Here is a 20,242-nt window from a genome sequence, read left to right as displayed (position 1 = left end):
GGGAAAGAACTTGTATATTTGAGAGAAAGTGAATTAATATAAGGATAAAAGGAGGTAATGTATATTTTTTATATTTTGAAAAAAAAAAAAGTTGAATCAGGGTTACGAAGGAAGGTCAACAGAAGATAAATTAATTTACTCTTTTTATTTTATAATTTTTATTTATTTTTTAAAAAAATATTATTTATTTTATTTTTTATACATATTTATTGAATATTATAATTCTATTTATTTAATTTTATTTTATTTTCAAAATAATATTTTATTTATTATTAAAATATGTATTAATATTTAATAAAATTCAATATTTTTAAAAAATATATAATTAAAAAGTTGATAAAAAAATTATTTTTTTAATTTATATAAAAAAATAAAGTAAACAAAGTTTATGAGACAATGACATCTTTTAATATTTATTCTAGTTTTATTTAAAATTCAATACACTCCTTTTAAACAATAGTAAAATTGTTTTTATTTATTTTCCTGTTGCTCTAATCCAAACAGACCTAATTAAGCTATCCACCACCAAAATTGTTCTCTCTATCTTTAGACTCTTTTATAGCCTCTTACGATATTCTCTATCACTCTCTCTCTCTCTCTCTCAATAATTCATTTTATAATAAAAATATTTATACATAATTTTATTTTTTAAAAATAAAAAATTATAAATTTTAAAAAATAAATTATTATATTTTAAATAAAAAAATTTAAATTGAATTAAATCGTTGTTGAATTTTTATTTCAAATAAGGATAAATGTGGTTGCGTAAACCACATCACTACAACTCTAACTTAAACACTGACATTTTTGTTTATTTTGAGGGCAATAGGAAGAAAAAAATTAAAACTATAATTTTTTTTAATAATAAATAGATGAGTAGAACGAAGGGGAAATTATATATATATTTTTTTTTGCTTTATTGACCTAAAATGTTCTCTTTAATTTTGAGTGAAATGAAATTTCGAGAGTTAGATATTATTTTACATTAAAATTACTTATACTCTCTTAACATCATGGAGTAACAAAGTTACGTCATAAAAAAATATCTCTCCCTTTACTTTTTTTTTTTTTTTTTGAAATGTGAATCTCTCTCTTTACTTTAATACGGCAGTTAAATAATGGGAAAAAATATTTTATTTTTATTTTTTTTCCTTTTTTTTTTTCTCAATTCTTTGTTGGCACACACTCCTTTACTTCGCGTGTTATTCTAGTATACCAATTCTCCCCATGTACGGATGTAAACAGATTGAATTGGGTTGAGTTTTAAATAGCTCTAATTTAATTCATTGAAAGTTTTTTTAGTTTTATCCGTTTTGAATTTAAATTGAATATTAATAAATTTAATGTTAATTCAGTTAATAAATAAAATAAAATGAGTTGATTTTTTATTAAATTAAATATAAAATAATTTTTAATTAATTTATTTTATTTAAAATTTAAATGACCTTTTAATTTAAAAATAATAAATTCATAACTAAACAATTTTAGTTAGATGAATATAGTCACCGTTTCACTCATAAATATATAAATGAACTAATTGAATATTTACAAACTCAAATTTAATTTATTTATTAAATAAATATACAAAATGAATATAAACTTGATTTAATTAAAGAATAAATCAAATTAAATTAAATTTCAAATAACTTTCAAATAATTTAATTTATTTACCGTTCTATTCAACCCATTGCTTTTGAGCAGTAAGCTCCATATCTTGTGATTTTTCTCTTATCTATTCATCATTCTTGAAACAAATAGTCAATTTTATTTGTGATTTGAAATTTATTTATTAATTTTAGATTTGTTTTACGAATATATATTTCGCAAAATTTGTATGAGTTTATTGATTTTATTTATTAATTATAATTTTGTTTCCTCTTTCTTTGATTGGATTGTGATAAGAATGCACATGGATTTATATTTTGTAAAATTAACAAGCAATAGTTTTTTTTTTTATATATAGAAATGAGAACTCATGTTACTTTAATTTGCTTTAACATCGACTATAATTTTGGCAATGGAAGAAAGAGAGGGGGGGAGGGATTGAGGAAGAGTGAGATGGAGGGTTGTCTAAGCTTTAGAGAGAATAAGAGAGAAAGCATAGAGAGGAGTGAGAGAGCATTTTAGGCGGAGCGAGTAAGCAATTCCAATTTAGACATACAATAAGTTGTTAATATAATCAAACCTGAATTGTTTCTTAAATTTTTTCAATAGATATTTGAAGAGAGAAATCCAACATTGGCCACTAAGGTATTTCTAAGCATGTTTTGCCAATCTATCTAATATATGTTTTTTATAGATTGAGAGAAAAATAGTAAAAGAAAATTCTTTTGTTTTTTTTTTTTCATTTAAAATTGAGTTTTCATAATTCTGAACTAAGTTATAATCCATTAGTAAAATAGTTTTTTCATTTAATTTTTCCTTTTTTTACAGCTCATTTAATTTTTAGTAAAACTCTATAATTCGAGAGATAGTTTAATTATTTGCTTTCAAATAAAGATTATTGTCTCCCACACCAAGACTTGATAAAAACTAATGGGAATTGTTGCTAAACGGAACAAATCAAGGCGGAAAGAAAAGTGTGGAAAAGAAAACGCACAACAAACATTAGCGATGGAATATTCTTTGATGAACTTAATCCACAAGAAAACCTTTCTTTATCAATCAATACATCGTTATTTTATTTAAAGAAAAAAAAAACTTTTTGGAACTTTTTTTAAATAATATAGAAGGTCACTATTTTATCAAAATTAAATTTTTAATTTTTTAAAATCTCAATTAAAAGGTCAAGATTTTATAAGATCAAATTATATAATCATTATGTCAAATAAAATATGGTTCATTTGTCTCCATTTGTCTTAACTTTAATTAAAGAGGCTATATAATTTGATTAATTAATTCATGTAAATCAAACAATATAAATATTTAAGATTGAAATAAATAAATTATTTTTTAATAAAAAAAGTAAAGAATTTAAACTAATATGTTAATCCAGTTATCAAAATATAAAATTATTAAGAAATTTGAATACATATAAATTCAGTAATTATATTAGTTTTCTATTATTAAAAGTAAAGGTACAATTGTATACTATTATGATGTTTATATTTATTTATTGTAACATTAAAAATTAAATTTTATCTGATTTATTTTGTTAAATTTATATTCATTGCCTAAAATTATTAGGCTATGAATTTTAGCGACAAACTAATAACCATTCACAATGACAATCACGATACTACTATTTTCATGTTTTCTTAAATACAAGTTTTGTAATCTTATCTAGTTGTTTTTCATAAAATTTTATTTTAAATTATAATAAATTTTAATTAAATAGAATTTACATGCTAAAAGTGATTGAAGAATTATTTTTAGTGTAGATGAGTCTACAACACTCTCCTCCGTTGCACACGGTACAGTGAGCATCGAAGTTGCCATTCTTGATCAACTTCTAAGTTTAAAGTAAAAACACGTGAAGCAACTTTCAAGGATATGAGAGACCGCAGCTAGAAGAAGGAATGGCCGACGCGTAGGAGCAGAGGAGAGGAAATGATTCCCACCATCTCAAAACACCTTGTGGCCTCCACCCTCATAGTAGCGCTCCGATTACAGATTCGTTAAGGATTCAAGCGAATAGGAAAGGGGTACCATAATAGATGCTCAACATTGTAGGGGAAGCGGAGTCACATGATACGTTCCATAGTTGCCCCATGAAAGCTAGTTTCATCCGCTATAATCTAATACTTAATGCAAAACAGAGTAGCTGCCCGACAAATCTCCAGGAAAACATTGGTTTCATACCACTTGACGTCTGTATATGAAATATAAGGATGTGCATGCAACGATTAATAAGTAAGAATGTGCATACCACCATTGTACAACTCGTGGTTTTCATGATTTTATCACTAAATTGGGTTCACTTTCTCGAGACAAGGAATGAAATAAACAAAGAAGATACATCAGGGGATACGGCATGCACCATCATCAAATGTATCACCAAAATAACAATAGTTATGAAGGCTGATGGCTATACAACTAACGTTCAATCTTCCATGGTAGCTAAAACTCTGGGTTTTCCTTGCAGCCATCCACCCTCTACTATCACAAGAGAAATGGATTTCTAAAATTTCATTGCGTGAGTAGCTTCGAGTCACAAGCCACTATTTTAACCCTTCCAACATTCTCCTGAGAATCTTCATTCTTAAACAATGCATCCTGTAGAATGAAAGTCCAAACATTATCGCAGAACCTGTAGGTGTGCAAATGTCCCTGTAGCACATTACACAATCAAAACGTATCAGCATTTCTGAATGATATGCTCATGCAAAGCAACAAATTATCTGTGTGTGTGTGTATATATATAGAGAGAGTGTGTGTGTCAAACTACCACCATCATAACTAACTCCCACAAAAAAGGCAGTGACAAAGAACACATAACCATAATTAATATGCAAAATGCAATATCATAGGAACAGTTACATATGAAATGATCCCCCACAACAATAATTGATCTGTCCAAGTGGTGTAAAAAAAAAGACCCCTCTCAATCCCCCATCAATTCACTAAATCAGAAGCACCCTTAAGGTATATATATTCAGCATTGATTTGATGGTCCTACAAGATCCATATTTAAAAGGGCAACAAGATAAAACTTTCACTTTTAACTTATGCAGAACAGTTTTTTTGTAGCGAGAAACTGACAAACTGGAAAACTTAGCAGACAGCCAAACATACTTCAAACATTTGTGTAAATTAGCACATATAGTAACAGATGCATAGAGATACTTGAGGTTGAATTTACTTGCCAAGCAGTCAAAGTAGTAAAGAGAGAAAACTACAATAGAAACAAGATAAATAAACTGAGGATCTTACAAATGCCAGGACCATGCACCCCTATCTTACACTTTTTTAAATAGTCAGTTGAAAAGTTATGTACATATTGAACCCACCCAAAAACCAAGACAGAGAAATCAAATTTTAGTAGCACAAGCTAATAACAGTACAAGATTCTAATATTCCAGTTCCAACTGACGGCTACCAGTGTGGATAGTATACAAAAAACAGATGCTGTAGAGTAGAGATGCCCTTGGATAAACATCACATCTAGTAGATGATTAAACACATGCTATTAGTGCATTAGATTAGTTGACAAACTATGTAGGAACATACAATAAGAGCATTGACACCTATAATTTGAAAATGCAAACATCCAAAAGTCCCTCGGGTAAATAAAATCTCTTTAAGTGGAATTGAGAGCATAATGTTAAGCGTCTGAAAACCATCTACATCTACTACCCCCAAGGGCTATAAAATTTGGCATTAAATTCAAGCTAATACAAATCCATGCAACTGTGATTCTTCCATAAGGACCCAATTGCCATATAAATAACCATGAGTTTGATATATCTAAATCATTAATATTAATCAAACAATTCTTCAATTCTGCATATTCAAGAAAAGCCCCGCATTCTGAAAGTTCAGTTTAAAGATAAAAATACTCCAGTGGTGAAGGGGGCAAGCTGTGCAAATGCTAGAATAATTATTCAAACATTAACTAAAAAGGTCATGAAGTCATTTCACATCATTAAAAATGCATTTAACGACTGTTTTTAGCACAAAAAAAAGATCCTAACAACCAACAGATTGAATGATCTCATTATTTTGTATCAGAATTGACCACCATTAGTCAAACACATTAAACACTTGTTGCATTTCATTTGTTGACTAGCCTAGCTGAATATCATATTTCATAAGACAACTATAGAATGGAAGAGCAGCATCAGTTCCAGTTGAGGAAAACTCCTCTTTCCAACTGACATTGCCATAAACAAAGGTGAAATGAAGTTTAAGAATCAATACAGAACGCAAACTATAATAGCCTGAGCAGTGTTTAACAAGCATGTTTAATTTCTAATGCTCCAAATGTTCCATATACACTGGTATACACACAATCACAATTTAACAGTAAACTCATGGAGGATAACAGAACTGATAACCTAATTTCACGACAGGAGAAAAGAAACCTTGGCTTGCCACTATCATTGAAATTTTGTTTTGTAAATCCTACATACATCAATATAAATATTGATTTGGATATTTCCGGTTTGAGATTAACATTGGAAGTTTCTCCTGTGAACTTAGAATATCCATGATTACTAATTAAAGGATTTTGTAAAAATAATTTTACAGAAGGACGCGCCGTTGAGAGTATTAATTTTGAAAGCCATTTGATTCAGATTTATTTTTCTTTGTTTAAACAAAGGCTAGAACAAAACCACTATAAATAAATTAACGACACAATAGTAATCCTTGCATAAACAGCATAAGCCATATATAGCCACAGAAAAAAAAATACCTTGATGGAAACTTTGCTCTTAACTTGACTTTCCAAGGCTTCAGTCATAGACTAAACAAAAACCAATAATAATGAAAAGAGCATAATCAGAATCATAATCAGCAAAACCGAAAGTACATATATAGAGCTAGAAGTAGCAGCTAAACTTAAACAGGCAATGGTGCCAGTGTAGACCTTATCAAACTGGACAAGAACCTGGATTGCTAGCTCCGGGCTGAGAGTACCGCTCTGAACCATCTCATCCAGAGTCTCCGTCAAGCACATGCCGATCGTTGACCTTCTGTATAGCTCAAACGTCGCCATTTCCTGAGATCTGTCAATATAAAAACCAAAAGACTGCAAATCAATATCCTCGTAAACAAAATGCAAAATGCAAATTTTGGATAGAAACAATAGGAGAGCTGTTGAATGATGTGAAAAATCGAATGAATCTGCGGAGACAAGGGAGACGAAGATTTTAAGCAAGAAACGATGAATATTATCGGAAGTAAAAGAAAATTGAGAGAGAAATTGAAGTTACCGATCGGTGGCGACGTAGTTGCGATTATTTGTGCTTGTTTTGGTTTAACGTTTGTCCGAGGGAAGAATTTTGGGCGGAGAGAATTTGGGGCTTTTTATACCCTAGCTTTTGAGGATGGAGGTATATATAGTCGCGATGGATTTGGTAGAGCTGAACTGACGTTTTTACCCCCCGACCGCTTTTCTCTATTCCGTTCGCTTGTTTCAGCCTTCAGGCCCTTTTAAGTCTTTCGTGGGCTTCTACTAGTATTTCGTCCACGGCTTAACATAACCCATATGCTAAGCCCAGTTTTCCCTTTTTCTTTTCTTTTCTTTTCTTTTCTTCTCTATTTAGATATTTTGTAATATAGTTTAAAATATAAAAATTCATAATTAAAAACAACAATTTTTTAACTTTCCAATAAATAAATCCAATAGTTTACCAAATTACGGTGCTATATTTAATAAGCCATAATGTAATCAAAATCTTTATTTTATTTAATGAAAAATTTGATTGTATCATATATTATGATGTATAAATATGGCGTAAATGTATTATAAATAATGAATAACAGTAAAATGGGAAAAAGAATTAAATGCTAAACAATATGTATAAATATTTAAGATTATGAATTAAAATTTTAATTTATAAAATATAAACTATTTTAATTAAATAATTTTAAAATAAAAATAAACTAATTAATTTTTTACATGATTCAAACTCGAGATAATTCTTCCAAACATAAATTCTTTTCTTAAAACTGCAAAAGTGCATTATAAGATTGTGAAAAAAATAACAAAAGTTATACAAAGGCCGACTAGATAAGATCTTAGAAAAATCTTAAATAAGAAAACTGATAATGCTGACAACTCTTAGCCACTTATTAGTCTCAAGTGTGAGATTAGAGAAGTGATAACACAAACTGATACCAAACATCCTAAGAGACCTGGCTAGATGGCTGGAATAACGTCCAAAACAGAAGAGTGAAAACAATCTCACCTATCACATCTCAAAACCTCTTAGCTATTGCCAAGTAAACTGCTTCTAAAAGAGTCATAACTTTTCTTGCTGGTGAAAACTCGTTTAACTAAATTATCAATTAAATGACTAGATATATTTCTAATAACGACAGTAATAACAACGCAGGAGAAATGAATTCCACTACGTCACAATTAAACTTCAATACTCTATGAGGCAGAAAGCCAGAAACTACATAATTTCTACGCTTTTTAATTTATTCCGGATTTTATATTTGATTTGGCCTTTAAAAGGCGATCAATTAGCCCAATTTACAGTCATATATTGCATTTAACTAAAACAATCACATTTAGCATTGAAAATTTTCCATTTAGGCCCATGAGTATTAATTTCATCCGACGACAACACTCGGTCACTCAAGACTCGAGAGAGATGAAACGTGGGTAGCTTTCTCGTCAACACGTAACATGTAAATGAGCATCGACGTGTAAACCTGAACAAGCCTTGCACTTATCAACAAGAAGAAAAGAAAAACGCTTCTCTTTGTCGTCCGAAAAGTTCTTTGGTGCAAACAGAGGTTAGTAAGAGGGGTGAAAAATCATGGAGGAGATCACGCAATCAGCCCCATCGCCGCCACCAGCAGCCACCGCCCCCACCGGAACAACTGCTTCAACTTCCAAGAGAAGGCCTGGGACGTCAGCAATGTCACGAATGAAGAAGGATTGTTTATATTTTACTGTTTCATTACAGGAAGGCTTTCGCTATGTCAAAGCCACAATATTGGGTCAGGTAAGGCATATTGAAATTTGAGAACGAATTGCTTATTAATTATATACAACACTACTGAGCTGATTAGTTAATTGTATGTCTTTCAATTAACATGGAAACAGGCGTTAAAGATTACAGCAAAAAATGAGAAGGAAGCAACTGCAGCTGATTTACAGGCCACTAAGATGCAGGTTGAAGCAGCTGATGAAGCTGAAAATATCAAGAAGAGGCTCGAAAAATCTCTGTAATATCATACATATTGATATATTTTGAGCGAAATGTAAAAAATGGATTTTCTTGATATAAGATTCTGAGCTATATTAAGGAGATTTAGTTATTTTAAGAATTAGAAGAGGCGGGTCCTTCCAGACGAATGTAGTCATACATGATTCCGGCCTGGAAAGGGCTTGTGACCATTGTTTGCGTCAAGAAAATGGTATTATCTTCTTCCAGGAGCTGAGCACCTGGGATTTCAACGCTATAGAGTCTGTACAATCCATGAATTCCATGTCTTGTAATTGTGTTGTCATGTCCAATCACTCCAGTTGAAAAGAGGGGAAGATTGGTTCCCGGGTCATTAATGCGAACCTTCAAGAACAAATTCATAGTAACAATTTAATTAATTAATTACCCAGTTGTAAAATTAAGATTGAAGAAGAAGAAGAATTATTACCTGCAATTCAGCACTATTGGCAGTTGCAAGCGCCAAACGCAGGTTATACGTTCCACTCTTATTCGGATTCTCAAGTCTGAACTTAATTTGCCAGGTGGTTCCTTGATAATTACCATCACCTGTTTTCCTGAAATTTCACAAAAATTCTCAGCGTGCTTGGCGTTAAAGAGTTTTAATTGTCGGCTTACTTTGAGGATTGATTCGAACCTGGGAACTTGAGCGTAGAACCAATCTTTGCTGTAATCACTAGTCCCTATGGTGTAAACCAGATCACTGTCGGGGTACAAATCTGTATATCTTGTCCATAGTCCGTATTGCCTGAACCTGTCCAAAGATTTTTTCAAACAAAATTTTTTAAAAAGAGCTTATATAGGATCTTAGTTGGCCCATTCATGGGATTTGCCTCTATATAAGTCTATGCTGAAAAGTTTAGGCCAACGAACCTGTCTGGATGATTCACATAAAGTTTGTTGATGTACATGGGATCAGGGTCAGGAACATAGAATTCTGCAGCAGAACGATCGGGCATACCTATTTCCCACAGTGTGGGACCATCTCTTGGAGGTTCGTATACTATATCTCCCAAGTCAATATCACAACCTGCTTAGAGTTTTAGACAGGAAAGGGAAATAGTAAAATGTAAGAAGAATATTAGATTTGCATGAGAAAAGGATAGCTGAAATTGAGAAACTCAGAAAAGGAACACCTTCGGTTATGGTAATGGCCTCATCATATCTGTAGTCTCCAATAAAACCAGGAACCCACCCGTAAAGATTATAAAATCCTGTGCGGATGTTGTTGATGGAGAAATAACCATCTGCATCTGCTTCAGCCCAGAATTGGTAACCCTGAAGACGAAGAACAAAACTAACTTGTGAATCAGGATGCCAAATTGATATGGAATAGCAGATGTCATCTTTTACAATCAAGCATGAAATGAGTTGTCCTGTTTCTGTGCAATTAATCAAGATCGCTTGTTGAACATAAAATTGAAGAAAGTGGTGGTGTCCTTTTCAGGTGGTGTTATATACATAGAATAAACTTCACCTTGCTTTCAGTTTGCCATGATCCAACATCTCCTGGTGGTGCCAGTCCCACATAAGCACGATTCGCTGGTATATCAAAATCACTAGCACAACTGGAAAAACATTCGTTGTTAGAATTTGAATAGCTTCACAAGCTAATGATTTAACCGAGTGTAAGCCTTAAGTTTTTTTTTTCAACACCCAAAACCATAAAAATTGTACTTATTACCTGTCTCGAACTAGCAATCTACCACTAACATTACCACGTTGACTGCAAGTTGGAAAATCCTCTGAAGCTGGGAAACTGTAAGGCCAGCTTTGAACTTCAATTAACATCTGAAATTTTAGTTTGTTAGTTCTCGTTTATCAGAAGATGTGGTGGTTTATTGTGCTTTTTCTTTTGTTGTAGACCTGTTCTTTAGCATCCTCCCACAGCAACTGTGGGTCATTTGCGTCCAACAAAGTGTTTAGATAGATAAAAACAGGACCAAAAACTTTCTTCCATGGCTCGCCTGATTTGAATTTCAGCACCATATCTTCCCCTACATAGTGGGCGCTTAAAAACATCTGATTGTATCATTTTAATCAGTCACCAAAGCCAGAAATGCTAGAAGTTGAAAAAAGAAATCTAATTTGTGAAGAATTTATCACTCACTGCAAGAGTGACCGGACCAACATGGGAGGTAAGGTTTTGTTTGAGAGGTCCACCAGATCGGAATTCATTGCTAGGTGTGATTTGCCAGAACCCCACAGGAGGGTCAAAGCATATCCAACCATGGACCTGAAGATTTCTGTTCTCACATGAGTATTGGTACTTGTCATCCACCTGCACTTCACTAGGAACCAATCAGAACTCTGGGCTTGGAAATAAAATGTGAAAACCATAACATAATCAGAAAACGCTGCAAATTCTTGGATGTCATTACTTCACATGGAGGAATGTATATGAAGTAGTACCTCTCCTTTGAATTCTGGCTCCACAGGATCGACGAGAAGAACAGCTTCAGGGACATCAAGCGGTTTGCCTCTTGGCGGTAACCGGTCTTCTGGCAGTGGCATGAATCTTTGCCGGTTATCTGCTACTACCATATAGCGAAACCTGTTTGCTCGAGTTTAATAAAAAATCAATTCAAGTTCATTTCTTATTCTTCCCAAAAGCACACATTTCTATTTGATACAGCAGGAATAACTTTATTTCAGCAAGATTTGAAAGTGAAACCTTCTTCTGGAAATCTCAAGAGCTTTTTAAATTGGTGGAAAGGCTAGAACACATTTCTTGTTTCGAAGGGTAAATTTTAGGTTTTCATATATGGATCCATAGCTTACTTGTCTTTCCTGAGTTTGAAAACAATTCTGGTTTGAGGGACGTTGAAAGCAGGCCATTCTTGCAAGTGCTCATAAATGGCGTAGGAATAGAATCCTGAGGAGTTGCGGAGCATTATAAACCTGAAAATTGGAAATTCACTGTCACTGACATTCTCCACATGAACGAAACATTGCTCCATATACATGCAGAAAACTTGTGACCAATGAAAAGTACCTCTTGTCTATGTTCAAAGGAGCGAGCTGTCCTTCAAGCGAGGGATCCCACAATTTTGTAAATGAGGTTTCTACTTGTTCCTCATTTTCCATTATAACTTTAAAATTTGTTCCTTTAATCCTGCATGGAATATAATCAGTGCTCAAATTACAATCATATATATGCTTTAACAAAAAGGAAAAAGAAAAAGAAAAAGAAAAAGAAAAAAAATTATTGCCATACACATTTTGTGTTCCGGTTGTTCCTGTACTTCCTTCCTTGCTCCAGACAAGGTCCCAATACCTACAAGTTACATTCAAAATCCAACAAAAATTAAACCCATTTTCAAGATGATAAATGAGAGAAAAAGAAACTATGTTCAATGTACCCTCCGTTAGGTTCATCATTTCGAACTTCAAGCAAATTGCTGATGCCATTATATCGTATACCAGTTACTATTCCCTCTGGTTTTGATATAGTGACTTGAAGTATGCCATTGTCCATCACCACCTGTTTCCATTGCATAACAATTTCTGTCAGATTTAATGTTGTTTACATGAGGAAACATAACCAAGCAAAATCTCATTACATGACGTTCTTGGATATGCAATTTCACCCGTTGGCTTGACATGGTGATCCACAGCAAACCTCTTTGAATAAACAAAAAGCTAGATCTTGATCTTATTGTGAGGCACTTTTTTGCAATACCACGAGATATCTTGAAGAAAGACCTCTGAATCTCAGCAGTGTGGGTCTAGAGGCTTCAAATTCATAGGACTTGAAAAGAAAATAATTCGTTTGCCTTATTACTTAACCTGGAAGCCAAGCTTCTGCTTTTGTATGTTGCTTTTTTTAGGTATTTGCATAATCTTTACTCAGTCGTCTTAAAAAATTTCCTTCTAAGGTTTTGCTAGGCTCAGAAGCGAAGTCACTCACATCACAAAATCATCCACAGTACTGAGTGTGAGGTACAGCTGCTGCTTCTTCAACACGCAAATGAATATCTCTGACGAAATTTCTACGCAAGTCATGACAAAAATGCAATCTCCGCACATGGTAGGCGTCTACAAAAATACCAAACTGTAAATTCAGTCACATGTCCTACTTGATACCTAATAATTTCTTGCGTATTAAGTCGAGTCGATATTCCTTTATCTCTCGAATCTCTTTTCCATTTGATTAAAAAGAACAGAAGAAGTTGTGATATCTTTTCCAAATACTTGATGTTTATAATATTATTAGAGACCAAAATGAGTTTTAAGTTATCTGACGACATTCGTTTTGGGAAAATAACTTTATGCAAAAAGTATCCTTTAAGAAAATAATTTATTTATTATTGTTATTATTTGATTGCCATGCTAATATAAAAAAAGGATATACAATAAAATTATTGTATAAAAAGTTACTAAATTGCTAAGTTGTAAAATTCTCATATTTAACAAAATGACTTTTCTTGAAAAATAAAGTTATTTTCTTAAAAAGTAACTTATTCTTTTAATAATAAAAATATTTTTATCAATTAATTTTTTTAATTGAAATAAATAAAACATTAATATTAATAAAATAGTCCTTTTTTTTTTGAAATGGGTTAATAAAATAGTCCTTAGAAGTATCAATTATCGAATGTGAAATTTAATAAATAAAATAATATTGATAAGCATGTAAAAGAAGCAAAGCAAACATAATTAATCGAGTCATACACAATTTTTCAATTTTTGAGGACGGGATCAACAACTATAAAGTAAAAAATATATATTATTTTTATATCATAATTTTTATCTATATTTTTTAAATTATTTCAAAATTATTATTTATTTTTTTACATTATAATAATTTATAAATTAATTATTATAATTTTATTTTATTTTTATTCTTTTAATATTTAATAAAATTTAAAATCTTTTAATATGAGTATATTTTAAAAATTAATAAAAAAATATTTTTTTAATAGATATAAAAAAATAAAATAAATAAAAATTATAAAATTATGTTTATATTAAGAAACCTTTACCGTGTAAAAGTAATAATTAATTATTTAATTTAAAAAAAAAATAATTTTGGCCAAACTACATCAGTATTGAGATTGAATTATCTCGCGGGATGACTTTCTCTTCTAAAATCACGTTAGACTTTATCAATTCCATCGCTATCATCATTAAATTAGTTTAAGTTTTTCAAAAAATTATTAAAAATAGAGTATTAAAAGTTGGTGTTCCTTGCACTCAAATAATTATGAGTTATTCTATAATTTAAAAAAAAAAAAAAGTCTCAAATCCACGTGAGCGAAGTGCTTCAAGCTTGCAAGTGCTGCAAATCGTGAAGACTTTGATTCTTTAACTCATGAGAGGAAACTTGAGCATGCAGCGCCAAACCTAGGCGAGGAGAGGCCACGAGACAGACAGACAGTGACCAAAGTGGCAATGGAACTGGGTGGCGTAGAGCATGTGAAGAGACAGTCATCGAGGCCAAAGGGGCAAAAAAAATAGGGAGAAGGGAAGAAATGACGGTTGGCTGGTCACGTTGCACGTTCACTTAGTAGCAGGAAAAAAGCGAAGAAAATATGAATAGAGATGATCGACAATCCCAAGCTCCACGGCAGCAGTCGCCTAGCTGGAGTAGCGTGCGGCACTAAGTTTGTCCAGATACAGTGTCGACGAAGGGCAACCTTCACTTACAGCGGCAGATCAGATGGGTATAAATGGAAGAGGAAAAGAAGGAACAGAGACTAGACTGATGCTTTGTTTGGATTGAGCGAAATGGAGAGAAAAGCAAGGAAAAGGAAAAGGAAAATTGGATATAAATTAAGGAGGAGAAATTAAAAAAAAAAAAAAAATCGAAATTGTATTTTCCAATTAGTAACAAATATTTCAAAATATTTTCCTTAAAATTGATGGAGAATGGGGAAACATAGATATAAAATACTTGATTGCTATTGTTTCTTTTAAGAGAGAAATTTAATTTATCCTCCAAATTATTTATCTATCCAAATACTATAAATAATTTTTTTTTTAAATTTTCTCTTCTTAATTTTTCTCCAATTCCCTTACACAATTAAGGCTAAAAAAAAGGGTGGGAGAGATGATATTATGGTGGCAGAATGTTTTCTTTGGGCATTGGACAGACAAGGTTGGTTGAGAAATAAGAAGGATAGGCTTGGACTGAAAGGGCAGACCTTATTAGAGGACTGAGGACTTGGGCTTCAGTCCGCTTGGTTTTTTGAAAAATAATTATATCCACTAAGTTTCCATCGACCCATAATATATTTATACGTAGATTTTTCAATTAAAAAGTTAAATTAATTTAAACTCTAAAACTTTTAAAAATAAAGAACCCAGTCAAACTGTTTAATTATATTTAGCGATAAAAATATTATATATTAAAATATCTTTTTTAATATAAATAAAATTAAATAGTTACTATTTTTATAATTTAATATTATATATAAATAAAAATTTATTACAATTTCCGTTGGTTTTATCAAATTGATTTCAAGTTAAAGATTTTATTGGTTACGGTTTTATAGTGAAAAATTCTGAAAATATATTTTAAGGTGGTGTTTTTGATTTTTTAAAAAATAATGGTACGCCGATAATTGTTAAAGTTTTAACTTTTCATCACTATTTACTCTTTGCGATAGAATTTTTACCTTTTAATGGCTGCATTCTTATGGACTGTTTGTAAGTGATTCAATCTTTTCAGTCTTCATATTTAGACATTTTTAAATGGGTTTGATTTTCAATGATAGTAAATCTTTGTTAATCTTTAGAACTGATATTTCTGTTAGATAAATTCGTTGTCATATCACTTTAACTGCTCATATTTTAGTTAGAGAATTTATTAAGTATGATCGTCTCTCTATTTGAAATGATATTTTTTTTGTTGAAATTTTATTAATTCGCTTAAAAAAAATTATTGTTTACTGTTTGGGTAAAGTTATATTATAATTACATAAAAGGGCATAGAGGAAGCTTATCTACTTGTCTTTTATGAGCTTGAATGCAATTGAACATATCTGGTTGAAGAAGAGCCCTACGCTCTTATTTCACTTGTTTCTCTTGATGTAAACTCTGTTTGATGTTAATGGAATTTATTATATATATATATATATATATATATATATATATATATAAATCGATAGCAGGCCATTCCTTGATGTAGATATCTCCACTGATTAATTCAGAATTAAAAATTAATATTAGTTGAATGTAGAATTCAATTGTATCAAGTACTTTTAAACTTGAAATTAAATTAAATTGGAATAAATTTTTTATTTTTTTAAAAAACGTATATTTTTAAAAATTTTAAAAAATAATAAATTTAACCATTGAGTTTTAGAAATAATAAAATTAAAATTAAATAAAATGAAAACCTTTAAAGAGCAAGCTCTGATTACTCTCAAATTTTATATTATAATAATCTATTTAAATTTAGAACCAAATCAAAATCAATTCTTATTTAGATCTAACTTCAAGTGCTCATAACTAGTATTTCTATATCTTAATTTATGTGAAGATAACACTATAATATTTTTCATAAAACGAAGGTGATATTATATATAAGATTTTTAAGCATTGGATAAGAGAGAGTTTGAATTATAATTTATTTAGAATAATAATTAATTAAATTTTATTCACATTTTAATTCTCTTAGTACGTAGTAGAAAATTATTATACACTTCAAAATTATTTAGATAAAAACTTAGTCCCGATAGGAAAACTGCTTAAAAAAATATTTCAATTATTAATACACTTTCAATTATGGCAAATTAGTTTAATCACAGCTAAATGCTCCAACAGCCACCATTACAGGTCTGAAACCAAATGTAAGCTTTAAGCACAGCTCAATACTTTCACAGCAACCATCTCATTGAAGCGTACTAAACAACCTTTAACAATTAGACAATGTAAATTCACTATAAAACCCTCCTCTTACCCAGTTCCTCCAGGCAACTCTAGCTTCCTACTCCATCTTTTGTGGCATTTGAACCCAAAGCAATACGAAGCGTACGTCCAAAGATGGCCGTACAATGGTTCGCTTTGGCTCTTTGCATGGCCTTCTTCTTCTTCTTCGCCCCTGATTTTTGTCTTGCTCAAAAGATGAATCCCATTGATAGTTGCTGGAGACAGAACCCTAATTGGCGAAGAAACAGGCAGCAATTAGCCACCTGCTCCGTGGGGTTTGCAGGGAAGATGACTAACAACATTGGAAAAGATGTCATCCGCTACAAAGTGACTGATCCTAGAGATGACCCATTGAACCCCAAACCAGGGTCTCTGAGATATGGAGCCACAATGATCACCGGCAAAGTGTGGATAACTTTTCAAAAGAACATGAATATTGAACTTGTAAAGCCCCTTCTCATCAGCAGTTTCACCACCCTCGATGGCCGAGGCGTCGACGTTCACATTACTGGAAACGCTTGCCTTCTAGTCTACAAGGTAAAATTCATTAATATGAATAAACTAACTACCTTCCATGCAATTATTATTAAATACTATTTAATCCCTAAAAAATTCATTGATCACTTAATTTAAAAAAATTAGTAAAAAGTTTTTAATCTTTTAAAAAATCTAATAATTAATTTTAATTATCTATTATGAATTATAAAAAATTTAAAATACCATTAATATAAAAAAATTAATTAATAAACTTTTTACAAATATGAGAATCATCTGATAAATTTTACTAAACCATAAAGATTAAATAATAAAAAAATTAATGATTAAAATTTAATAATTAAAATTAATAAAAATATTAATTAATATACTTTTTAAAATATCTAATAATATTTTAATATATTTTTTAAAATCGAGAAGCAACTAATAAATTCTTTTTTAATATAAAAATTAAATAATAACTTTCTCTTATTATTATTTATAATGGGGCTGTATTTGTTTGTACTTTTCAGGCCACCGACGTAATCATCCATGGCCTGAGGATTCACCATTGCATGGCCGTAGGTCCTAGCTCGGTGAGGGGACCAAATGGAGAGATGGTGGCTTTAGGTAAGATGGATGGGGATGCAATCAGGTTGGTCACCGCATCAAAAGTCTGGATCGACCACAATACTCTATATGCATGCCAAGATGGTCTTCTGGATGTGACTCGAGGATCTACACACATCACCATCTCTAACAACTGGTTCAAGGACCAAGACAAGGTCATGCTTCTTGGACATGACGATGGGTACTTGAGAGACAAGGACATGAAGGTGACTGTTGTGTTCAATCATTTTGGTCCAAATTGCAACCAGCGTATGCCGAGGTGATTTGATTTCTAGTAAAGTATTATTATGTGTAAGACAGAAAAGCAATTTGAATTAATTAATTAATGATCTGTACTGGGACATTTGAAACATTGCAGGGTTCGTCATGGATATGCACACGTAGCCAACAACCTCTACCAAGGATGGGAACAATATGCAATTGGAGGAAGCATGAATCCTAGCATCAAGAGTGAATCCAATTACTTCATCGCACCAAAATCAGGAAACAAAGAGGTAATAACTAGCTAGTCCTCTATATTAACCTTAGTTATTTCCACCATCCATCGTTTTCATTTCTCAAAATTCTAATATAATTATTTGATGCATTTGTTGTAAAATGTGCAACAAAGTCTTGTATAATTTGTTATATATAATGGAGCTCATAAAAATCCGGTATAATTAACAGATATAATTTTCCCACACTATTCTTTGAACAGGTAACATGGAGACAAGGGGTTAATGTGAAAAGCAGGCCCTGGAACTTCTATTCGGTGAGGGATGTTTTTGAAAATGGTGCTTCTTTCACCCAGAGCGGTGTCGGAGGGGCAAAGCCCAATTACAACAACCAAGAGAGGTTCGAGGTTGCAGATGCAAAGTCTGTCAAGTCTATAACAAGCTCATCAGGTGCTTTAAAGTGCTTTAGAACCATTATGTGCTGAGTCAAGAACCATGTAGTACTGGAGATTACGAAGAGAACGGCAGATTCCAGCACATTGCTAGATATCCAATAAAAAGATAAAAAGAACACTGTTGTAAATAGTAGATTGTTTAACTAAGTTATGGAAAAGAAAAGAAAAGAATTTCAAATAGAAATAACACAAGTGTTTAACTAATGTTTATATTGTGGAATGTTTAACTCAAAATATAAGATAATTTGGAGGGACATTTGTAAGGAATTCAAAATTTAATGAAACAATATAAAAATAACATATATTTTCTGTTAAAATATTTTATTTTATTTTTTAAAAAATTCACATTACAGGGAAAAACTGTAAAGTTATAGTTCATCAAACACATTTATCTAAATGGGTGCCAAATAATAGTTTCCAACTTTTATTATGTATATATGAACATACGTTAGTTCCTCCATTAAGTCATTATCCTTCCTTCTTTTCTTTTTTTCTCTCATCAAATAAAAGTTTATCCGGAAAATCTCTGAAATTACAAATTTAGCAAATTAGCAAAATGCTATGATGAAAAATACAAATTAGCAAAATGCTATGATGAAAAATACAAGGATTGATAGTTAATTCACTTTATATTAAAGAGAGTAATTGATTGATATGCAGGCAGCCAGACATCTAAAAGTGATTATCTCACTAATTAGTTGATGGTTGTTTTTCTTTTTCTCTCTCTGCGTAGGTTTTATCTGGGACATTCAGGGATTAAGCAAGTTTCGATAGGGATATTGATAGAAACAAGAAACAAAGTATACGACTAAATCCATTGTCTAAAAAAAGTGAATAGAGGGATACATGTTCGTTGTTTCCCAATTCTTGTGGAGTTTGGCATGCAAAGTTACCTGCCAGAAATTGAGAGATCAAACGGTACCGCTCTTTGTTTCAACAGAAAAAGAAAAAAACAAGGAAAGCGCAGGAGGGCGGTGGGGGTTGCGCGCTCTCTCTCTTTCTCTCTCTAATTCTCGTAATTTGACGACTAGTACCGACAAAAGAGCTGGCCTTGTCTTTACATCTTGCATGCTTTGGTTAAAACTTATACAAATTAAAATTATTTTTTTAAAATATAATTTTAACTTAAAACTTCATTTTTTTCATGAAAAATAATTTATATTTAAAAAATATTTGTTATAAAAAATATTTTTTATAAGAAAAATAGTTTTCAATGAAGTAATTTATATTTTATTATTTAATTTTAATTTAAAAATAAATTTTATTAAAAATTTATATATAGAGATTTTTATTAAGATGCGAAAAATGATTTAAAGGAGAAAGTTATTTTGTTTAAAATAATTTACTTTTTTCCTGATTAAATTTTTTTAATGTCCCAAAAAATACAGAAAATAACTTATACGTGGAACTCATTTTCTATAATTATTTGAACCCAAAAGTATCAAGTTTGTCCATTTACAATGTCTCCTTTAAAGTCATATTATAGAGTAATTATACGGTACAATTGTGATTTCATGCAGGTAGTCTTATA

At 31.1% G+C, this 20,242-nt stretch overlaps 4 protein-coding genes across 4 annotated transcripts; 2 read left to right on the top strand and 2 right to left on the bottom strand.

The window, feature by feature from the left end:
• Positions 1-3,819: 3,819 nt before the first annotated feature.
• LOC110605936 (transcription initiation factor IIA subunit 2) lies at positions 3,820-7,019 on the bottom strand. The gene is made up of 4 exons (XM_021744625.2): positions 6,876-7,019; positions 6,530-6,668; positions 6,356-6,406; positions 3,820-4,269 (listed from the first exon to the last, which is right to left on the bottom strand). Exons 2-4 carry the CDS (start codon positions 6,656-6,658, stop codon positions 4,129-4,131), a joined length of 321 nt encoding a protein of 106 aa, XP_021600317.1. The 5' UTR covers positions 6,659-6,668; positions 6,876-7,019; the 3' UTR covers positions 3,820-4,128.
• Positions 7,020-8,312: 1,293 nt separating this feature from the next.
• Positions 8,313-8,929, top strand: LOC110606336. Its single transcript, XM_021745092.2, has 2 exons — positions 8,313-8,621; positions 8,723-8,929. Exons 1-2 carry the CDS (start codon positions 8,433-8,435, stop codon positions 8,846-8,848), a joined length of 315 nt encoding a protein of 104 aa, XP_021600784.1. The 5' UTR covers positions 8,313-8,432; the 3' UTR covers positions 8,849-8,929.
• On the bottom strand, positions 8,635-12,741 carry LOC110606876 (probable rhamnogalacturonate lyase B). Its single transcript, XM_043953448.1, has 15 exons — positions 12,407-12,741; positions 12,206-12,327; positions 12,061-12,120; positions 11,839-11,958; positions 11,625-11,744; positions 11,256-11,397; positions 10,954-11,124; positions 10,710-10,865; positions 10,528-10,634; positions 10,321-10,411; positions 9,980-10,121; positions 9,717-9,873; positions 9,481-9,597; positions 9,274-9,400; positions 8,635-9,188 (listed from the first exon to the last, which is right to left on the bottom strand). Exons 1-15 carry the CDS (start codon positions 12,446-12,448, stop codon positions 8,940-8,942), a joined length of 1,923 nt encoding a protein of 640 aa, XP_043809383.1. The 5' UTR covers positions 12,449-12,741; the 3' UTR covers positions 8,635-8,939.
• A 3,961-nt stretch (positions 12,742-16,702) lies between these two features.
• Positions 16,703-18,775, top strand: LOC110605900 (probable pectate lyase 4). Its single transcript, XM_021744580.2, has 4 exons — positions 16,703-17,255; positions 17,726-18,081; positions 18,181-18,316; positions 18,520-18,775. The coding sequence occupies exons 1-4, from the start codon at positions 16,833-16,835 to the stop codon at positions 18,739-18,741; spliced, it is 1,137 nt and encodes a 378-aa protein (XP_021600272.2). The 5' UTR covers positions 16,703-16,832; the 3' UTR covers positions 18,742-18,775.
• Positions 18,776-20,242: the final 1,467 nt, after the last annotated feature.

The sequence above is a fragment of the Manihot esculenta genome, chromosome 18, assembly GCF_001659605.2.
Source record: "Manihot esculenta cultivar AM560-2 chromosome 18, M.esculenta_v8, whole genome shotgun sequence".
Taxonomy (NCBI): domain Eukaryota; kingdom Viridiplantae; phylum Streptophyta; class Magnoliopsida; order Malpighiales; family Euphorbiaceae; genus Manihot; species Manihot esculenta.
The sequence above is the reverse complement of the archived record's forward strand: the minus strand, read 5'-3'. Positions and strand labels throughout refer to the sequence as shown.

What these genes read in the sequence shown, in the direction of transcription:
- LOC110605936 (XM_021744625.2), bottom strand. Translation starts at nt 6,658, where the DNA reads ATGGCGACGTTTGAGCTATACAGAAGGTCAACGATCGGCATGTGCTTG. An exon ending in TTCTTGTCCAGTTTGATAAG is followed by an intron (nt 6,407 to 6,529) that starts GTCTACACTGGC and finishes GTTTTTGTTTAG; the next exon opens with TCTATGACTGAAGCCTTGGA. An exon ending in AGAGCAAAGTTTCCATCAAG is followed by an intron (nt 4,270 to 6,355) that starts GTATTTTTTTTT and finishes AATGTGCTACAG; the next exon opens with GGACATTTGCACACCTACAG.
- LOC110606336 (XM_021745092.2), top strand. Translation starts at nt 8,433, where the DNA reads ATGGAGGAGATCACGCAATCAGCCCCATCGCCGCCACCAGCAGCCACC. An exon ending in AAGCCACAATATTGGGTCAG is followed by an intron (nt 8,622 to 8,722) that starts GTAAGGCATATT and finishes ACATGGAAACAG; the next exon opens with GCGTTAAAGATTACAGCAAA.
- LOC110606876 (XM_043953448.1), bottom strand. Translation starts at nt 12,448, where the DNA reads ATGTCAAGCCAACGGGTGAAATTGCATATCCAAGAACGTCAT. An exon ending in AATGATGAACCTAACGGAGG is followed by an intron (nt 12,121 to 12,205) that starts GTACATTGAACA and finishes TGTAACTTGTAG; the next exon opens with GTATTGGGACCTTGTCTGGA. An exon ending in TTGGTCCGGTCACTCTTGCA is followed by an intron (nt 10,866 to 10,953) that starts GTGAGTGATAAA and finishes TGATACAATCAG; the next exon opens with ATGTTTTTAAGCGCCCACTA.
- LOC110605900 (XM_021744580.2), top strand. Translation starts at nt 16,833, where the DNA reads ATGGCCGTACAATGGTTCGCTTTGGCTCTTTGCATGGCCTTCTTCTTC. An exon ending in CTTGCCTTCTAGTCTACAAG is followed by an intron (nt 17,256 to 17,725) that starts GTAAAATTCATT and finishes TGTACTTTTCAG; the next exon opens with GCCACCGACGTAATCATCCA. An exon ending in CAAAATCAGGAAACAAAGAG is followed by an intron (nt 18,317 to 18,519) that starts GTAATAACTAGC and finishes TTCTTTGAACAG; the next exon opens with GTAACATGGAGACAAGGGGT.